The sequence below is a fragment of the Chelonoidis abingdonii genome, chromosome 9 (genome assembly GCF_003597395.2).
Source record: "Chelonoidis abingdonii isolate Lonesome George chromosome 9, CheloAbing_2.0, whole genome shotgun sequence".
Lineage (NCBI taxonomy): Eukaryota > Metazoa > Chordata > Testudines > Testudinidae > Chelonoidis > Chelonoidis abingdonii.
Window position 1 is genome coordinate 86,171,113 of NC_133777.1, and position 20,458 is coordinate 86,191,570.

General features: G+C 54.4%; 2 protein-coding genes across 2 annotated transcripts in view; one reads left to right on the forward strand and one right to left on the reverse strand.

Annotated features, from left to right (window-relative positions):
• The window catches only part of CATSPER2 (cation channel sperm associated 2), a 15,412-nt gene extending 3,449 nt beyond the window's left edge, over window positions 1–11,963 (forward strand). Inside the window, exons 3-11 of the mRNA XM_032794176.2 lie at window positions 377–445; window positions 1,558–1,730; window positions 2,480–2,635; window positions 3,005–3,129; window positions 4,908–5,086; window positions 6,752–6,851; window positions 10,401–10,501; window positions 10,886–11,047; window positions 11,843–11,963. Of these exons, the coding sequence (XP_032650067.1) occupies window positions 377–445; window positions 1,558–1,730; window positions 2,480–2,635; window positions 3,005–3,129; window positions 4,908–5,086; window positions 6,752–6,851; window positions 10,401–10,501; window positions 10,886–11,047; window positions 11,843–11,874 (1,097 nt within the window). The 3' untranslated portion in view covers window positions 11,875–11,963. The remainder of the gene's footprint in view (window positions 1–376; window positions 446–1,557; window positions 1,731–2,479; window positions 2,636–3,004; window positions 3,130–4,907; window positions 5,087–6,751; window positions 6,852–10,400; window positions 10,502–10,885; window positions 11,048–11,842) is intronic.
• A 1,291-nt stretch (window positions 11,964–13,254) lies between these two features.
• Window positions 13,255–14,978, reverse strand: LOC116833008 (zinc transporter ZIP1-like). Its single transcript, XM_032794175.2, has 3 exons — window positions 14,854–14,978; window positions 14,617–14,747; window positions 13,255–14,382 (listed from the first exon to the last, which is right to left on the reverse strand). The coding sequence occupies exons 1-3, from the start codon at window positions 14,948–14,950 to the stop codon at window positions 13,726–13,728; spliced, it is 885 nt and encodes a 294-aa protein (XP_032650066.1). The 5' UTR covers window positions 14,951–14,978; the 3' UTR covers window positions 13,255–13,725.
• Window positions 14,979–20,458: the final 5,480 nt, after the last annotated feature.

The window sequence follows — 20,458 nt, forward strand, 5'->3', positions numbered from 1 at the left end:
GTCAGGGTAGATAGAGAAAGGACAGAGATAAGGGCCAGGAAATGGGCACTTTGAGGCTCCAAGCTAGAGGTTGATGGTTGTTTCTCCACATGCCTTTCCTCTGACATGGGTAAACAGCTCATGATCTCCTGTCTGCTGGTCCAGGGGCTGAGGCACATTGTGGAAGGTGTGTTAGGATGCTTGTGCTGGTATTTGGGCTTTATGGGATGCTGTGTTCCTTCAGGGGTTGTGTGTGGAGCTCTGTTACTTCAGCAGTAGAGCTGCTCTGGATACTACCCATTGTCTTCTGGGTTCTCAAGCATAGGTGACCCAGCCCCTCTAGAGTCTGATGGAATAACACACAGTTTCCTGCATATTTCTCAGCGAGAAACCTCAGGTACCATCTTCAAAAGCTTCATCGTCTGTCTCATCTTCCTGAACATGCTGGTTATTATGATCAAGAGCGGTGAGAGGGAGACAGGGCCTCCATGCGTGTGCAAGTAGTGCCAGCCCAGCAGCCTTGGGAGCTGAACCCCTCTGTGCCCAAGCACATATAGTGCTTGTGGGCTCAGGCCCCTGCAGCCTGCCTCCAGAGGCAAGAGAGGGCTCCTGGGCCAGTCCATAATTGGAGCAAGGAGGCTGCCAATGAGACCCAAGTTATGGTGGTTTTGTGGTGTAGCCACCTGTCCCCGACACATTGAATTCAGAGCACCATCTAATTTCAGCTAAGCCACCAATTAGCGATCAGATGGTGACTGCTCTCAATCACTGCTGCCCTGGCCTAGAGCCAGTGACATAGAGATGGAGAGCTCAGAGACCATCACCAGTTTCAGGCATCTCAGCCCTTCATTACTGGACTCCAGTTCCTTCTATGGGCTTATTCCCCTGCCCAAAGTCTCACCTCTCCCAGCTCTTCCCACCCCTGGCTGGTGCTGTCTCCCTTCTGCATTCCTTTCTCCCAGAGGGCTTAGGCACTCAGCCCCCACTCAGTTCTTTTCACTAGGGTTATGTCCTTCTACAGGGCTCCACTTGTTATAGAGTCTTTGGTGCCTGGCAGAGATTGAAGTCCCTGGTCCAAGGAGGCCACAATCCGAGCTTGGGATGACTGAGACAGGGTGTGGGGGAGGGAGTTGCTAAGGCCTCTCCTGTGCCCATCTCCCCCAAGAGTCCTCACATCTCTGGTCCCCATTAGTGTGGAGCCACTTCCAGGGCCAGAGGAGAAAGACTTGACTATGCTAAACATTACCAAGCAGCGTACCACCGCCACTAGCACCATAGGAGTGTATGTAGCTGCAACGTGCATCCTGAAGTCTGCCCCACAGGGCACAGCCAGCAAATGCCTGCGAGTTCCCAGAGACCAGTTACTTAGTGCTTCTCAACAGGTGCCCTCCCCTGCAGCCCTCTGACTCCAGGTCCAGCTTTGAGTGAGAATGGCAAGGTCCACAGCTGGGGCTGGACATGTCTAATAGTCAGTGATACACAAGGAGTTTCTGCCTGTTCCCCCCCTTCATGCTATTTCCGTTCCCTAGTCAACTTTGCTGGAGCCAGGCTTCAGCAACTGTATCTTGTGCTTCCCAGAGGTGATGAACAAGATGGATGCCAGCCTGATGAGCCTGAAGCTCACCTTAGAGGTGACCGTCTGGGTCATCCTCCTCATTTTTATCATGGAGATTTTGCTGAATTGGATTGTCAGTTTCAGAGGCTTCTGGAAAAGCAGCTGGAATGTCTTCGACTTCAGCGTTACCATAGTGGTGAGAGACACGGGGGAGTCAACAGGGGACAGGAAGCAAAGGGCAATGCATGGACCAAAGACTAGCTCCCTGTTACTTCATCGCCTCGAGTAGCCTTGTGCCCAGAAAGGTCTGGTGGGACTCTCAGTTCAGGGGGCTTTCTCAAGAGGTCCCAATGCAGGACAGAGACTGCTCCTGTTTGGCTACTCAAGCTCGTTATTGGTCATGTATTGTGGTGTCCAAATGCCTCAAAACTACCAGTAGTTTTGTGATGCTTACATCTGCCCTCTAGGGAGTTCCAATCCATCACCCAGTTCCTGCATTACCACTTTGGGCTATGTGGTGTCTCTCCTGGCCCCAGCTCCTGGAGTCATGGGATTGTGAAACTCACTTTCATTATAAGCAAAAAAAAAGTAAAAGGAATGTTTCTGGTTAGGAAGAAAAAGCTGGAAAATGTGACCCCTAAAAGCTCAGAACTTAGAAAGCAAAGACAAGAACCAGAATTTAGTATTTTTAAAGCCATGACTCTGGGGGCGTCGACTCATGCTTTCTAACAATCAGTGTGGATGCAGCTGCTGGCCCCTCTTACACTCCCTGCCATCCTGGCCCAAACCTTGGGGGAGAAGGCTGCAATAGGGGGGGTGGGGGGGGGTGATGCCCTGTGTAGTGGATGTGGGGGGAGGGGCAGGTGACGTGTAGCTTGGCCTGACTGTGCAGAGCAGCATAAACTGAGCATGGTCATCTTACTGCTTTGTTCCCTTGGCTCATAGTCTGTGATCCCCGAGCTCCTGGACTTGACTGGCATAACCAACAAGATAGCTGCCATGAGAATCATCAGGGCCTTTCGCATCCTCCGCACCTTAAAGCTCTTCTCCAAATTCCGGCAAGTTCGGGTGATCATCCTGGCAATAGCAAAGACCTTGAAGGTACAAGACTGGTGAGGTGGGGGCATGCTGAGACAGGTGCCAGGGCTGGGGGGAGCTGCATGTGTGCCAAACTGCCTCCAGTTGGTAGTCTCCCAGCACTCAGCCTTGCCCCGGGCATATAGCACTGGCCTCCCACCTGCCCATTTATGGAACCCCAGCCCCTATTGCTCACACACTGAGGTCAATTTTTAACAACCCCACCCCCAGGAGCCCCTAGCTGCACCTGCCCCATTTTGTGCCTCATGACTGCAGGCCTTGTTGAGCAGCATCCTTGCTGTACTAAATCTAATCTCGACTGTAAGCTCCCTGGGCAGCATCAGCCCCAAGCGCCCCTCAGCCCCGGCTCCTCTCTGCTTCTCCCTTGCCCAGGCCATGACCTTCATCCTGCTGCTCTTGGTGGTTTTCTTCTATGTGTTTGCCGTATCTGGCATCTTCTTCTTCGAGAGCTACAGTCGGTCAGACCGCACCGACCTGGAGTACAGCATGTATTTCAGGTACATCTCCTTGCTTATGGTGGTGCAATGCCCTGTCACCCAGCAGCAAGACACCCTCTTCCCTCTGGCCATAGGGGGGTGCTGTCCTATTCTTTCACCTTTCTATTCCTGCTCCTCAGCTGGGTGATCTCACAGCCTCTGGGAGGATATGGGGCTGCAGAACCAGCTGGAAGGAGCAAAGCAGTAGGGATGCAGGTGGCCCCGGGCTGGGGGATACAGACACTTTACTGCTGGGCACTGATGGGTGCTGGGCTCCAGTGGGACACCCGCAAGGTCTAGCAGCTCCCAAAAGCTGGGCTTTGTGCTTGATGGCACCCGCCTCAGACTTCAGTGCCTTCCCTTTGGTGTACATATGTGGTCTAACTCTGGAACTGCTGGATGCTCTTGGAGATGCTGAGGGTAGTCATGGTGCTGTGTAGCATTGATACAAGGCTGCAGCTCAAGTCCTGGCCAGTGTTTGACTTGGACCATGTTAGTCTAGACCTCCATGTGAGGAGGAGGGCAGTGGCTGTCACGAAGCCCCTGGGTGATGCTCTGGAACTGCTCCCTATAAAGCCAGCAGGACTCTGGTGAAGTCTCCTCTCTGTGAGCAGACTCTTCACGGCAAGCAGCTCATATGGCTTCACCTTCCTGGGTCTGACCTTTGGACCATTCAGCATCCTCTGCCCCTCCATGCGCTTCCCACAGCAAGTCTGCCCAGGCGGGGTCCTGGGGAAGCCAGAGGGTCCTGCACCCCCACGTCGCAGTCAGACATGACTCTTAGCCAGCCAGTAAAACAGAGGTTTATTAGATGACAGGAACATGATCTAAAACAGAGCTTGTAGATACAGAGAACGGGACCCCTCAGCCAGGTCCATTCTGGGAAGCAGTGAGCCAGACACCCACTCTGCACTCACTCCTCATCCCCAACCAGCCCCTTCTCTTCTGCTTTGTTTCTTTCCCAGGCCAGGAGGTCACCTGATTCCTTTGTTCTCCAACACCTTTAGCATTCCCTTGCAGGGGGAAAGGGCCCAGGCTATAAGTTACCAGGAGACAGAGTGTCGACCATTTATGCATACTGGCCCTTTGCTCTGCAACAATCAGACCCCCCTGAGACTTAAGAAATGCATAGGGGAAACTGAGGCGCCCACACAGTATTCAGAGGAAACATTAAGAACAGTCCCACTTTGTCATATCGACATAGGCAGGTGGAGGGAACAGGGGGAGTGATTAAAAAAAAAAAGGCGCCACCTGCTACGGAGCTTTTACTCACCCGGTGGCGCTCCAGGGCTTTGGCAGTGGGCCCTTCACTCTCTCCAAGTGTCTTCGGCGGCACTGAAGGTCCCACCGCCAAAGCACCACCAGGTGAGTAAAAGCACTGCAGTGGGTGGCGCCTTTTTTTTTTTTTGATCACTCCCCATTCCCTCCGATTGAATAAAAATTAAAAAGGTGCCAAGAAATTGACAAGGCACCACTTGTGCTCAGTGGGGGAGCAGCCACTGCCTCGCTCCCCACCTAGCTATGCTACTGGAGGGGGGCCTGCCTGTGTATGGTCGAATGCTGGGGCCAAGCAAACTGCTCACCTGCGTGTCACACTGTCACCTTCCCAGAATAAGGGCCACAACTAACTGATGCCAGCCCCCTCCTCTGCAGCACTCATCACCACTGCCTCTGCACTTGGACTCAGCTGAGAGATCACCAGCAAAGCAGCAAGCGGCCCAGAGCCAACTTGGATTCCGCAGGCATCAATAGGCCTCACAATCAAAGCAACATGCCCTGAAGCTGTTCTCTGCCTGCAGGGATCTCCCCAACACCCTGGTGACACTGTTCATCCTCTTCACCATGGATCACTGGTACGCCCTTCTCCAGGACACCTGGAAGATACCCGAGATGAACAAGCTCATCAGCAGCCTCTACATCATCCTCTGGCTGCTGATTGGATCCTTCATGTTCAGGAACTTCTTTGTGGCAATTATGGGTAAGTGCCTAGGCCCTGCACACTGCCAAGGCCACAGGAACACTACAGCCTCCCATGCTGGCATGCGGTGGGGCTCTGGCAGTCCCCAGGCAAAGCCCTCTGCCTATGGTGGCTCACTACTGCTACATCTAGTTCCCCTGCAAAGCAAAATATGGGCCCTTCTCAGCTTCTAGTGGCACCTGGTTCAGGCTAGTGTGGGGAGCTTTCACCTTATAAACTCAGGACATGTCTTGCCCCTGTCCTTGCAGACGCTCTGGCCAACTAGAAAACTCCTAGAATCACAGCAGGACAGGGAGCAAGCACAGGAAAGCAGAGTAATTGGGAGGTGGGGATTGTGATTTGGTCAGATCTGTTTAATTGAAACATCTCCACATCTAGTTGGCAGCTGGTATCAAGCGGAGTGCCCTAAGGGTCAGTCCTGGGGCTGGTTTTGTTCAATAACTTCATTAATGATCTGGAGGATGGCGTGGACTGCACCCTCAGCAAATTTGCAGATGACACTAAACTGGGAGGAGTGGTTGATAGCTGGAGGGTAGGAATAGGATACAGAGGGACCTAGGGAAATGAGGATTGGGCCAAAAGAAACCTGATGAGATTCAACAAGGATAAGTGCAGAGTCCTGCACTTAGGACGGAAGAATCTCATGCACTGCTACAGACTAGGGACCGAGTGGCTAGGCAGCAGTTAGGAAAGGACCTAGGGGTTACAGTGGATGAGAAGTCAACAGTGTGCCCTTGTTGCCACGAAGGCCAAAGGCATTTTGGGCTGTATAAGTAGAGGCTGTGGCAGCAGATTGAGGGATGTGATCATTCCTCTCTATTCGGCACTGGTGAGGCCTCATCTGTAGTACTGTGTCCAGTTTTGGGTCCCACACTACAAGGAGGATGTGAAAAAATGATTAGGGGGGCTGGAGCACATGACTTATGAGGAGAGGCTGAGGGAACTGGGATTGTTTAGTCTGCAGAAGGGAAGAATGAGGGGGGATTTGATAGCTGCTTTCAACACCTGAAAGGAGGTTCCAAAGAGGAATTATCTAAACTGTTCTCAGTGGTATCAGATGACAGAACAAGGCGTAATGTGTGTCAAGTTGCAGGGGGGAGGTTTAGGTTGGATATTAGGAAAAGCTTTTATTCTAGGAGGGTGGTGAAGCACTGGAAGGGTTACCTAGGAGGTGGTGGAATCTCCTTCCTTAGAGGTTAAGGTCAGGCCTTGACAAAGCCCTGGCTGGGATGATTTAGCTGGGGATTGGTCCTGCTTTGAGCAGGGGGTTGGACTAGATACCTCCTGAGGTCCCTTCCAACTCTGATATTCTATGATCTGACAAACCGGGAGGACTGGTGCCAAAGGTTCAATGCCCCCACCCCTTTGGTTAGGGGCTGAAGGAATCCCAGCCCAGCTCTCTGGTACTCCAGGGAGACTGCCAGCAAAAAGAAAGTCCAATATGATGTTCCTACGGTTACAGGAAATGTAGAAATAAACCCTGTTTTGAAAAATAACCTTCTGGCTGCTGCCCTAGATCCCAGCTCACCAGGCATAAAGTCTAATGGGCTCTGTGCAGCAATGGTACAAGGAAGGGTAACAGTCCATAGAGAGCCTCCATGTCACTGCTGTCCCTCCTAAGACCCTCAGGACTCCCAGGCTTAATGGGGGCTCTGGGTTTGTCAGTGACTAATTTCCAGACTATCCGGAGTGATCTGGCTGAAGAGGTGAAGCAGATAGAGGCCCAGAAGAAAGCAGATTTATTTAAAATACAGATTAGAGAGAGGTGAGTGAGCACAGCACCCACCCCATTTTAGGCTGGCCTGGGAGTTCCCCTAGCAGCCAGGGACCACCACACCCTCTAGTTTGCCCTCCTGTGCAGCTCAAGCCACTGGTCCACCCTACCACCACCACCAGACCAAAGTATGACAGCCCCCAGGAGATGCAGTGTCCTGTGCCCCAGCAGAGCCCAGGAAGGACCAAGGGGCACCAGTGCCCACGGCCCCTGCAGTGGCAGGAGATGGTTACGGGGTCAAGGGTGTAATCCGGAGCAGCCAGGGGCTGAGTCACCACCTGCCCTGTAACCCTGGCTGTCTCAAATGCCTTGCTACTGTAACTCCCTGCCCAGCATGTCCACAGTCAGCAACAAGCAGGCAGGTCCCACCCTCAGTGTCTCTGTGCTTCATGGCTCTGCTCCAGCAGCTCTGACCCCAGCAGCCTGCCAGTCCACTCCAGTCACGGTCCCCGCTCTCTACCAGGCGTGGGCGCTACTTGCAGAGTGATGCCAGCGTACACCCAGTCCTAAGTCTTCCCCTGTCCATGTGCTCTGTAATGTCCAGCCCTCTCCTGGCCAGGTCAGAGACATAATATGGCTTGTTTGTTCCTTAAGACACAAAGAACATCAGCACAATTACTGGGGTAAATACACCCTCTTCCACACACACAGCATTGAGTTGGTTTACAGTAAAAATAATACTAAGTATTAACAATAGGTCCTAGGGTCAGTGATGCCAACTAACAGGAATGAAGTTATAAGGGTTACAATACTCATCTAAAAGTCTCAAGCTTCATCCAGCAAGCTGCAGGCTTTGTTCAAGCTGTTGGCTCTGACCAGTCATTCATCTTTGCCGCTATAGCTGACTTTCCCTGTCAGGACCTTCCACAGAAGTACCAGGTGCTGGTTTCCCTAGGTGAAAGATCTTTGCCTAAGAAGGTTTATCACCTACACTTAGGCTATATCTACACTGGCACTTGAACAACAAAACTTGTGTCTTTCAGAGGTGTTAACTCTCCCCTGCCCCCGAAAGACAAAAGTTTTGGCACAACAAGCCCCAGTGAGAACAGCACATTGTTGGCAGGAACAACGCAAATGCCACTTGCTGCTTGTTGCGGGTGCAAGCTTTTTGTCGGTAGGAGAGCTGACAAACAGCAGCTACACTGCCTGACTTTTAGCGGCACGGCTGTAGCGATACAGCCATGTTGCTAGAAGCTGTGTAGTGTAGACAACCTCAATTCCCAGACACTTCAACTCCTGCTTGGCTGAAGGGCATCTCTCAGTTTGCATGAGTTCTGTTCCCCTCCGTGTGTCCAGTGATGCATGCCAAAGATGGCATCCATCCATGCGTATAGCTCCCGAAGTTCAATGTCTTTGTTTCAAGAGGCAGGTGGCCTCATGCTACTTCCCTACTTCCTGTGGGCTTCCCACCCCCGCCCGTGAATGGGGCTGCCATTGTTTTGAGACTGGTAGACAGGTGCTTTCCCTTGCTCTGGGAAGGATCCTTTTTCTCCCTAGTTGGCCACAGACTTTCAGGCACAATATCATTAAGTATCCAGATTCCTTATACAGGGTTAATACAGACCTCTCAGAATATTATTACTCATCAGCATGGCATCAACTTCCAGAAAAGACCTCACTTGAGACTTTTGTAATATAATGATACTGCATTCAGTCAGCCAGTTCCATTGCTGATCAGTCAGGCTCTTTACAGACCAGTAAATCTTTGCAATGAACTTTTCTGAGGTCACCCCTCAAAGTGACGTTCATTCAAGCTGAGGAAGGTGACAGGGAGTCTGGTGGTGAAGGAAGCTCCATGCTCTTTCTTCCTCCAGAGGATAGCTTAATAGCTTTGTCTACCTAATGTGTAGACATGGACCTTCCTTGTCCTTGCCTGAGGATGCAAGACATTCTTTTGTCTAGGGCAGACTCCCCCCGCATGCCCTGTTTAGTCATAACTGCAGCACATATCCATAACTCAATCCACACCATGTACATACATCACAAGAATACGAATGATCAGTAAGTTAATAGTTTTCAAATGATACCTCACAAGACACATTTTATACAAAGATGACTACAATATTATCTGGGTACATGTCTGTTACGATCAGACATATACCCAGATAATCTGGGCAAGTGACCCACACACTCATGCTGCAGAGGAAGGCAAAAGTCCCTTGTCACAGATCCACAGGGTTGGTGCTGTGCCCCCAGCTTTGGAACAGTCTCTTGGGAGAGCCCCTTTAATGGCTCAGACGCCCCGGGGGGGTCTCACTCTACCTTCAGGGTCCGCCACACATTCTCACCACCTCTGGGGCGCCAGCCCTCCTGCTTCACAGCAGGAGCCGTGCCCAGCGAGTCCAACTGGGACAGCCGGGCAGAGACTCACCCACTCTGCAGAGACTAAGCACCCTGCCCAGCGGCTGCAGGGACATGCTGTGAAAACAGTCGGGTTTATTGTCACCTGGACAAGCCTAGGGAGGCCTTCGGGCAGCACAGAGAAATGAAGGTCCATGCTGGTCAGCCCAGAGCACTTCACCAGCCCCGCTGCCGTGAAGCCCAGTTCAGGCTCTGTCTCTCCCTGACTGCCTTCCTTAGTTCCTAGGTGAAAAGCCAAGTCCTTATTATTCCCGCCCCACCCCCCAAACTGCCCCCTCCCCATCCTTTGGTCTCCCCTCTGATGGCTAGAAACCACCACCTAATTTCCAGCCTGAAATTGTTCTTGGCCAGTTTATCCTCATTTGTTCTTGTGCCAGCATTGTCCTTTAGCTTCAGTAGCTCTTCACCCTTCCTGGTGCTTATCTCTCTGATGTGTTTATAGCCAGCAGTCATAGCCCCCTTCTGCCTTTATTGTGCCAGGGTAAACAAGACCAGCTCTTCCAGTCTCCTCCCATAAGGCAGGACCTCCATTCTCCTAGTAGCTCTTCTCTGCATCTGTTCCAGTCTGAATTCATTGTTCTTGCCCCTGGGTGACCAGAACTGTACACAGTGCCTCATACGCTGGCAGGAATACTTCTCTCTGCTGGAAGCACCTGGTTTGCTAGGAGTGGATTTGCCTTTTTTGCAGTGCATCACTAATAGCTCATGGTTGATCACAGGATGACTAACACCCCCAGCTCTCTCTCCTCCTCTGCTGCTTCCAATTGAGGTTTGCAGAGATGCCCCTGGGGTGAGCGTGGGCATCCATAAGCATTAAGGGATGGCAATGATGGGTGAGTCCTGAGGAACCTGTCCCCCAGAGTAGTGGGTACACCCCCTCCTGCATTCACCACAGCACCCTGTCCTTAGAAGGGCAGGGACCGCAGGGTTTGGCCTTAACTCCGAGAACTCAGCCCTGGGCACAGGCACCTGCATACAATACAGGGCTCTCAGGGCACAGCCCCTGCACCCACATCCACCCTAGCTGGACCTGGACAGCTTGCTTGCCAGACCCTTTATTCCAGGCCATGGCTAAGCCAGCACCAGGGCTGCGGCTGACCTGGGTCGCCATCCGTGGTGGGGTTTAGAACCAGCAGCGTTTCTCTCCAGCAATATGTTGGGTTCCTCTCTTTTCAGCAGGTCTCAGGCCTCAGGCTTGGAGGTGGGCCCAGGAGCAGAGGCAACCCCTAGCGTGCAGCAGCTGGAGTACAAGGTGGTAGTGAAGCAGAGCGTGAAGAACTGTAAGTGCATGTGTCCCACACTGGGCGAGCGTTCGCCTAGCTGCAGGAGCCTGACAGAGTTGTGCTGAACTAACTCTGCCTCTGTTCTGCCTCTCACTGTGCTGGGAAGGCTGCAGCCTGGGGATACCCCTTCCTGGGAGCACTAAACCCAAGGCCTTAGGTGCAAGGGCAGAGAGCAGCAGAAGGGAAGACCACAGTGAGCCACACTCCTTCCCCCAGCAGCAGGAGTCCCTGCTCCATGTACAAGGGGAGGGGGCATTAGACAAAAGGGCCCTTTGCCTCCCCTCACAGCAGGGCAGGAATCTCATCCCACTATGCAGGAGATGCACGGGAATCGAGGGGGGCCTTTGCCAGTCCTGAAGCTGCAGCCTTTGCCTCTGCCAGTGGACTGGGAGACATACATCCACCAGAACCTGCAGAGCCTGGTGGAGGTAAATGAGGATGGGCAGGTGGTGTGGCCCAGTGATTCCCTCTTCCGTTACTTCGAACTGCTGGAGCAGCTGCAGCACAACCTGGAAGAGCGCAAGAGGCTGCAGCATTATGCAGGTGAGTAGGAGACAAACAGCAGGGTGAGGGGGGCAGGTTCCTGAGCACACATGGGTGAGCAAACCCAGCACAGAAAGATGTGCGCCTGCCCCTCTTTTGAGACACTGCCTGGCCTCCTTTCTGCCTGCAGCATTTCATTCTTCTCAGCTCATCCCTCCCCCGTAGCACCAGTGAAACAACCCTCCAGCTAGGGAGCAGGGCTCCCTGCAAGGCAATTTCCATGCCCTGGACCTGCTCCCTCCCCAGTTTGCTCCTGGGGCAAGGCATGCTCATTGCTATTGACCAGAAAGGCTAGTTGTCCCCCAGAATGGAAAGGACTGTTCCAGGGGCAGTCACCTGAGGGCAGGGTCTGCTCTGCACACAGAGCCCACAGTGGCACTGCCTTTGCCCCCTGTCCTGGCACCAGCATCCTCCCAGGCTGAACTGCAGTGGATTGTCTACCCCCTTTATTTCTCTGACCTCCCTGGGATGTGCAGCTCCTCCCAACTTAGCATGTAATAGCAGTGCCATCTAGCCTCAGCTTCCTGTCATGCTGTTAGATCAGCACCTCTCCACCCCTGCTGCTCAGTACAGCTGCATGAGTGGCTGGTGCCCCTTCAGGACCGTGGCAGCTCCCTACCAGCAGAAAGCCGCTAGCTCCAGAGATCTGGACACAGGAGTGGTTGGCCCTTGCCATTGTGCAGGACTGGGTCTCCTCGCTACAAGCTGATCAGCCCCTCAGTCCCTGTGGTTGGGGGATAGGCCATTACTTCACCAGCAGTGGACAGCCAGACCGTCTACCTTCCTTTCCTACAGTCATGGCCTTATTGAACATGGAGGACAAGTAGGGAGCCGCGTCCAAGGGGCTCAGTGCAGCAGGAGAACCCTTCTCACAAGGGGAGAAGTCACCACCACTACGCTGCAGAGATAACTAAAGAACTGCTGCAGGAACAGCTGCCCCAACCTTCTGCATTCCCCCTCCAATCTCCACACCAATCCTGCTGCAGACTCAAGGCAGCTGACCTTAGAGGCTGTCTTAAGACCCGGGCTAGATTAAACAGGAAGCTAACCCTTGTACTTTTGGCAGCATGTGCTCATTACACAGCTGATTCAGCCTTCCTCTCCAGGGTTTGGTCCTCCATCCCCTTCCCTCTAGCTGTGGCTGCCCCACCTCCACTGAACAGCACAAGTGCCCCACAAGCCTGCCTCCCCTCTTCCCTTGGGGTGCTGATGCAGGCTAACTGCACATGGTTGGCATGCTGGAGCCTCTGACCTTCTCCAACAAGCAGGCTGGGTCTGGGGCAACTCAAGAACCAGCCTCCAAGCTGCAGGCCTTGCCTGGCTGTGCTGGGGGAGGGTGGAGAGTGCTTTCTCTCAGCTCTCTGCAGGAAGTGGCCAGCAGCAGCAGACAGGGAACGGATAGCAGCGGCTGGTTCTTTATAGAGCTGAGCATCTCCATGTAGTTTACAGGATTCCCATCTGCTCTTGCCCACAGCAGCAGTTCCTTTGGGGCCATCCATTACTGGTGCCTCCCCTGTCTGCTAGCATCAGGGGACTAAAGAGGCATGTGCTAGAGGTCAGCACTGCTAGTCTGGGAAGTGGGGGGACTCTGTTCCCAGTTCCTCCAGGACAGGCTGCGATAGCACAGGCAAGTCTCCCCCATCTACAGACCAGGGATAAGGCCCAGCTCACAGGAACACACAGATTGATTCTTCAGCCAGAGACCAGGCTTGTCTCAGCAAACACCCTGTGCACTGCATTCCCTGTGGTACCTAGGCTGTGACCCTGGGTACTGCCCAGTGCCACCAGTGGTTGCCTGGAGGCAGCATCTCCTCCTCTGGCGCTGAGTCATTGGGCCTGAAGAGCAGCCCCTGCCACTCAGGCCCACAGTCAAGTCTGCCTCCTCCTAACGCTGCAAGGAGCTGAGACTTCACTCTCCATTGCTCAGCAGAGGTCACTGCAGCACCAAGCAAGCCTGGCACGAGACAGGGCTGTTCCCCTGCCCCAGGCTGCTGCTCACAGGGCCAGTGCAGAGCATTGTCCTGCCCTCCCTCAGTGCCAGGCCCCTGCTCCCTGCATTCCTTTGCTCTGCTCCAGGCTGGGGCAGTGGTTTCAGGGCTGGCTCTGGCCCTGCCCAGCCACCACACTCAAGGGCATCTCCCAGGATCAGCTCTCTGCTTTTTCCATGCAATGGAGATCACCTGCCCCCCACCCTCCCCACAGGCACACCCTATGGAGCCCATCTCCTGCCAGAACCCAGACCTCCCCCCACAGGGGGGAGAGGGAACTGGCTTTCCTGGGCACAGCAGAGTTTTTAATACATGCCACACAATTTCCACTTGTAAAATCAGTTTGATAGACCTTTAAAAGGATAAAATGGAGGGGCTGCTTTGTGAACACCCCCTCACCACAACGAGAGTGATGGTGATCAGGCATTTACACATTCACCTCACCTGCTGGCCTGAGTGCAGGCATTACGCTCATGAACAGCATGCTGCTAGGCTATTAATTCAGGCCCTACTGTGTCTCCAGAGCAAAAACCAGGCTGCCCTGAACCCACCCCCAAAACTCATCCCAATCCATCTCTAGGAGACACTCTGGTAGCAGGGGCTGAACCTGCAGCTGACGGTTTCCCAGGCCAATGTCTGCCTCAGTACACGTGAGCGCAGCCAGCAGCTGCCCAAGCAGGGCCAATGGCATCAGCCCAGGAAGCGCAAGGCAGCCATGACTGAGAAGCCCAGCAGCATGGAGAGCACTTTGGGCAGGCGACACATCGGGGAGCTCAGTTCGTGAGGCAGGATCTCGAGGAAGGTGATATAGACGAAGGTCCCTGCAGCGATCCCTTCCAGCAGGCACTGGGCCATGGTGCTGCTGGGGCCCGGGTTCTGCATCATCACAATCCCCACTGCGATGCCCAGGGGAGACATGAGGGCAAAGGTGCCAATCAAAGCCACAAACCAGCGGGTGGGGACCTGGCTCTGGAGCAGCAGGAGGGAGAGGCTGACAGCAATCACGCTTTTGTGCACCAGGATGGCAATGCAGATCTGCAGCACCTTGGACTCTGTGTCCTGCAGCCCCACAGCCAGGCCCTCAAACAGCGAGTGCACCGACAGAGACAGGAAGAGGACAAAGGAGCGGAAGGACGAGTGGGCCTGGAAGTCTGCAGGCAAGTGAGGCGCACCTGTCTCTACCACCCACTCACCAGTGCCTGCTGGCTGAGGGGTGGCCTCCCCACAGGAGAGGAGGGGTGTGGCCTCCCCTGCCCGCCGTTCACTGCAGTCCAGGACCATGTGCTCAATTATGAGAACCAGCAGGAAGCCAAGAGTCAGGACGAATTCAGGAAAGGGAAAGTCCACCTGGGGAAGCAAAGAGAGCATTGGCCCAAGCAGAGGGGTCCAGCCCCCCAACCCAGCAGAGCAGCTCCCTGGGCAGCAACCCACCACTAGTGACCTGCTTCGGTGGAGACGACCCCAGGGCCAGCTGGGGGAGGGGAGGGGGGGGCTGCAGCAGGGACCTGGAAGGAACAGCCAGCCCAGCTGGCCCCCAGACCTGTGCCCATCCCAGCGCTATGGGGGGGGGGGGCGCCCTACCGTGATCCGCTGGCTCCGCAGCTCCTCCCGCATGTCAGACAGGGAGTCAGGGACGATGTCCAGCAGGCAGGCGGCCAGGAAGATGCCTCCGGCCACACAGCCGACGAAGCTGCGCCACCGCCCGCAGGTCCCTGCTCCGGAGAGGGAACAGTCAGTATCGCAGCCTCCCGCTGGGAGACCCCGGCCCGCGGGGGCAGGATCCCGTCCCTCCCCCGGGAGACCCCGGCCCGCACCCACCCGCGCCCCGCAGCCGCACGGGGAGCAGCCCGCAGAGCAGCGGCAGGAGCAGCAGCCCGAACAGGCAGCCCAGCTTAGCCACCAGTAGGGACCGCATGACGCCTCCTCGGGGCTCCCTGGCTGCCCGCGCGAGTTTTAAACCCGCTCTCCGCGGGACAGGCCCCGCCCGCGGGACTCCCACCCCCGCACGCGGACTGGCCAAAGCCACGGAAAGGGGCGGTTCGGGGCGGACTCTGCACGATGAGAGGCGGGGCTTATGCACAGATGGGCGCGCCCCAGACACGTGGTAGCGGCTGGGCTGGTTTGTCGGTGTCAAGCGGAGGGGATGGGGCGTGGGGCCTGGGGCCGCAGTGGTTCCGGTCAGGTCCAATCCCGTCCAGGCTCCCTCCTACCCTACTTCTTTGCAGGCCCGAGACCCTTCTCCTCTGGCTGCTCCAACCTCAGCTCCCTCCAGCGCAGGAAGGGAGGAGCAGCTGAAAGTGCCTCCTTGTCTGTTCTCCTGGGGGGGCTGGAGCTAGCACCTCCCTGGGAGAGGGCCACCTCTGTCTGCCCCAGGGCTGGGGTGGGCTGCACAGCTCCTGGTCAGCAGCGGTTCCTGTTCTGTCCCTGCCAGCCCCCCTGAAGTGGAGACCAGAAGGGAGGTGCCCCTGGCAGCTGGGGGAGTGAGGGATAATGGGTCTTGGGACGGTGACTCGGGTTCAGAACCTGTTCATGGCTTCCTTTCACTACTCTCCAAGGGCAATCATGTGGGGTTAGTTATTGGGCCATCTGGCAAAGAGGAGGGATGGGAGACTCTAGCAGCAAAAGTTTTAATGCCTGTTAATAAGTCTCACCCCTTAGCTGCAATCTGCCTGTGACACCGGCTCTCCTCTATCAGCCACAGTGTAGACAGAGGATTTGCAGCTAGGGTGTGTGCGGAGCACACCCGTCAAAGACAATGACAGCATGGCTCCCCCTCCCCCGTCACTGCCTCACGGTTATTTCCCAAAGACTGTCCAATATTGGGGGCTGCAGAGATGTTCTGAGCCCTGTTCCGGGGAGATGCCATTCCTGGTCCCCAGCTGGTGACCCCAGAAGCAGGAGGGGTAGCAGCTGTGTAATCCTGCCCCAGCTGTGTGGTAGCTGGCCTGCCTCAGTAATACCCTGGTGCAGCAAGGTCTGCAGACTAGCTTGATGCTGCCAAAGCACCTGGGTTTCCCTTCTGTCAGCTTTGACTCCGTAGCTTTTGGCTTTCACTCGCTGCTCTTTTGTTCTCAGATCCTGGGACAGTAGTAAAGAGGGGCCTAGCTGGCTCATTTTACATCCCCGGTGTAGCCTGTTCTGTCTTAGTCTGCCTTCCCAGCTAAGCAGCTTTAGGGCTTGTTTATACCCGGGGTCTGCACCACTTTAAAATCAGTGGTGCAAAAATTGTGTGTGGACAAAGCCTTAGTCTCACCTTGTATTTGCAACTCTGAGCCCTGCCCTCCAGGCCTCTAATCACCCATGTTGATGTTGCCCTTATCTGGAGTTTCCTTTACTCTGTCTTTTTGTGAACAATAGGTGATCTCATGCCATATCCTTGAGTTGGATGGGGGAAGGGTGTCTGCTGTCTGTGTGGACAGAGTTATAGGGAGCAGGGAAACTGAACCAGTGTATCTACCTGGGGGGTGGGGAGCAGCTGAGGTATTCCTGCCTCCTGCATCCCTGGAAAAGTGTGAGGGAGAAACTGCCAGGGCTCTCTGCCTGTGACATTTTTGAGGTTATGGTGAGCAATTTTCATGTTAAGGAACATTTTGCTGCAGGGTTCAGGCTTTGGAGAGTCACATGCAGAGCTGAAAGGAAAAACCACTGCATCCTGTGAGCTGGAGAGGGAGCAGTGAGGAGTCCCGTTAGAGGGCTGCTTGGCAGAGGACCAGTAGGGCAAAGGAGCCAGAACCCCCAAGTTCTGGAGGGGGCCATGCCCTGGACTCCTGAGTGAGACTCTCAAGGGGCTGAGTCTCTTAAAGGAAAACCAGCCGCCTCATCTGCTCAGAATCCAGTATGTGGGATCTAAGTCCATTTCCTTGGAGTGACTGTGACTCGCCTTAACCCTTCAGACTCCACAGACAAGAATCTTCCCTGAGCAGCTTTTGGCTCCCAGCCCCCTAACCCTAGCCATGGGGCCCAGCCCTTCCCTGGGATATCTGTCAAGGTAAGAAATTCCTGCCCCTTGACATGTTTGCCCATTTGCCATTGCAGAGGGAACTAAATGGTCAAATGAACCCAAACATGAAATCAAGCAAGCTAATTATGCCAACTGTCTAATTGCACAAACCCAAACACCCTTGCCCTGCCCCTGCCATGCCCCTTCCCTGAGGCCACATCCCCGATCACTCTCTTCCCCTCCTGCTCTCTGCTCCCCTCACTAACACCGGGCTAGAGGGGAAAGAAGGGGATGCAGCTGTGTCATAAGTAGATAGGTAAGGGTTTTAATTTTCTTTTACCTGTAAAGGGTGAACAAAGGGGGAACCAAACACCTGACCAGAGGACCAATCAGAGACCTGGATTTTTTTTAAAGTCTCGGAGGGAACTGGAAACTCGGGGTCTTTTTGTTTTCCTTGGCTGTGAGTAAACAAGTTTTCCTCCTAACTCCATCTTCTTTCAAATATGCTACTATCAAGTGTGAGTACAAAGGAAACAAAGTAATCGGCTGTGATGTGCTTTGATTTGTATTTACATGGGTGTTGATTTGCTGGACTGGTTTAATTGGGCTATCTTTTAAAATTCTTAGTAAACGGGGGTCATATAAGGTCTAAGACGCAGGTTATGGTTACTGGTTAATGAATTAGGCTGTCTGTAATGCATGTGTCATTTTGTAGTTGAAGTTATGAAATATTGGCGGTATAGGCGTCTGTCTATGAGTTCAACAACTTGTGCCTGTGTTATCTGGAAAGATCCCAGACAAGTGGGTGTTAGCTCTGTTTTAGGCCTGCTTGATGGCCCATTAAGGACATCTAGCTACACAACTGACCCATTGAAAGGAGGGCAGATACGCCTTGTGGAATCAGGCTACGGGTGTGCAGAAACTGGCCCATGTGACTGCCAGACTCAATTTGCATAGACTTCCCAACAGTAAGCAACAAAGACATGTTCTTACTCCTGGAAAAAGCCTATTAAGGCTGATGCCTCATCTCCACTCTTGTGTTCAGTCCTGCCTTCTTACTCTGGAGGACTTTGCTACAAACTGAAGCTCTGCACAAAGGAACTGGATGACCGCACTCGACAAGTGGGGATGTTCCAGAGATTGTTTAAACCTGCAGTTTTACTCCATCACTGTTTACAAACCTGAACTAAGAAACGTTGCCATTATGTATCGTAATTTGATTCCATTTAACCATTCTAGCTCTCCATGTCTCTATTTTTCTCTTTATGCAATAAACCTTAGATTTTAGATTCTAAGGATCTGGCAGCCACGACACTGAGAAATGATTGTCGGGGCGTAAGATGCTGATGCTGTCATATTTAAAACGATCCTGGGTTTGGGCCTTTGGTGGTCCCCCTTTGGGAATGAGAGAAAAACCTTTTTCTTTTAATGGAGAGTGTTGGTTTCACATAACTCGTTCAATGCAGGATGGGTGGGACTAATAACCATTTTCATCCCCAGGATGGGTGGGAACTGGTGGTGATACTGGGAGACTGGAGTGTCTAAGGAAATTGCTTGTGTGACTTGTGGTTGGCCAGTGGGGTGAAACTGAAGTCATTTTTGTCTGGCTGGTTTGGTTTGCCTTAGAGGTGGAAAAACCCCAGCCTTGGGCTGTGACTGCCCTGTTTGAGCAATTGGTCCTGAACTGGCACTCTGAGTTGGGTCCCGCCAGAACCGCATCGTCACACAGGTATTGCTCCATGACCAGTTCAGGCCACCAGTGGGGGTCAGTATGTCAGATTCCTGGCTGTATTCTGCAGATGAAGGCAGGGTCTCATGGCCAAGTGGTCCAGAACGTCTGCTCTCTGGGGCCTGGCGGCCTCTCCAGCTCGTCCCGCTGTTTGAACGTGCCATCCCCCAGCAGCTCCCGCCCCGCGGCCTTTCCAGCATGCGGAACTGAGCTGAGATGCAAACACTCACCAGGGAGAAGCATCTGGGCGGGGGTGCCCCAGCGTGGGCTCTAATCTGCCATGTAGGACGCACAGCGCCCGGCAGTGGGCAGGTGAAGACCAGCTGGAATGCAGCACAGCTGTCCTCTGGGCCTGGAGGTGGAGGGTCTCTTTGTCCCGCAGAAGCCCAGTTGTCAGGGTGACTGGGCCTGGGCTGCTGGGAGAAGGCAGGCAGCTGCCCCCAGCCCAGGACATTTCCCCGTCTCCTCAATTATTCTGCTGGTAAAGGGAGCCGAGTAGGCCATGGCCCAAGACATCAATAATGGAGCAGGCAGGCCATTGTTCACGGGCAGAGGCGTCCGGGCTGGCGGAGATCAGCCGGGCTGTGCAGGGACAGGCCTCAGGTTACAGGCTGGCGCCAGGGGCTGTCGGAGCAGAGATCAGCACTGTCAGGTGTGGCAGGACAAATACATCGATTGTGCACAGCTTCTCCGAGTGCTGAGCCCTGTGAGGGGGCTGGCTGGTGGTACCAGGGCTGGGGGGCTGGGCTACGGGCACAGGAAGGCCTGGGAGATGGGCTATTGGTACAGAGGTGGGGAAAAGTCTCGGTCTCTATCAGTGTGGGGGAGGGGAGCAGTCCGTATGGGAGGGTGGGGGGTTGGGCTCTATCAATGGGGGGAGGGGAGCAGTCTGTATGGGAGGGTGGGGGGTTGGGCTTTATCAGTGGGGGGAGGGGAGCAGTCCGTAGGGAGGGTGGGACATGGTCCCTCTCAGTAATGGCAGAGAAATGTCAGTGGGGCACGGATCCTGCAGGATCTTCTTCCTCCAGGGGTCAGGAATTGGCTAATGGGGGTCCTAGCCCTTATCCCTGGGCCTGTGCTGCTACCCTGGCTGGGGGCCAAGTTAGCACCTGCTGCTGTCCTGTGGCTGACCCCAGGTGGCAGGGGTTAGTGCGTGCTCACCCTTCCCCCTGCTGCTGAGCTGAAGGGGCACTTGCATGTCTCTGCCTTAGCCCTGCAGCTTCGGGCTCCGTGCTGGGCTGTCAGATCCCAGTCTGGGCACAGAGCTGGAATGGCACTGGGATAGACAGAGAAGACATGCCAGGAGGCAGATGCACCTTGCTCTCCCCTCCCCCATCACCAGGTAAGGTGCATCTGCCTCTTACAATGCATCTTCCTCCTGGTGCACGTTGGCCCTTCAGCATTGCCTGGAGCACCGAGACCCAGCAGCCAAGATTGGACCCATACTTCCAGCGGCTGCACAGACCCCTACCGAGATGGGGGACCCCTGGTGCCAGGGTGACGAACTGGGACTGTTCTTAATGTTTGCTCTGAATACTGTGTTGGTGCCTCAGTGTCCCCTAGGCAGTTCTTAAGTATCTAGGTGGTGGGATAAGGGTGTGTGATTGCTGCAGAGCAAAGGGCCAGTGCACCTAAAAGCCTGCACTCTGTCTCCTGGCAACTGATGGCCTGGCCCCTCTCTGCGAAAGTGCAACTGAAGGTGTTGGAGACAAAAGAGTCAGTGACCTACCTGGCCGGGAAAGGAGCTGACAGAG

Excerpts from the sequence above, each read along its gene's own strand:
- LOC116833008 (XM_032794175.2), bottom strand. The coding sequence starts at position 14,950 with ATGCGGTCCCTACTGGTGGCTAAGCTGGGCTGCCTGTTCGGGCTGCTG. Across the intron at positions 14,748-14,853 it reads CGTGCGGCTGCGGGGCGCGG|GGACCTGCGGGCGGTGGCGC; the intron begins GTGGGTGCGGGC and ends TCTCCGGAGCAG. Across the intron at positions 14,383-14,616 it reads TGCGGAGCCAGCGGATCACG|GTGGACTTTCCCTTTCCTGA; the intron begins GTAGGGCGCCCC and ends TTGCTTCCCCAG.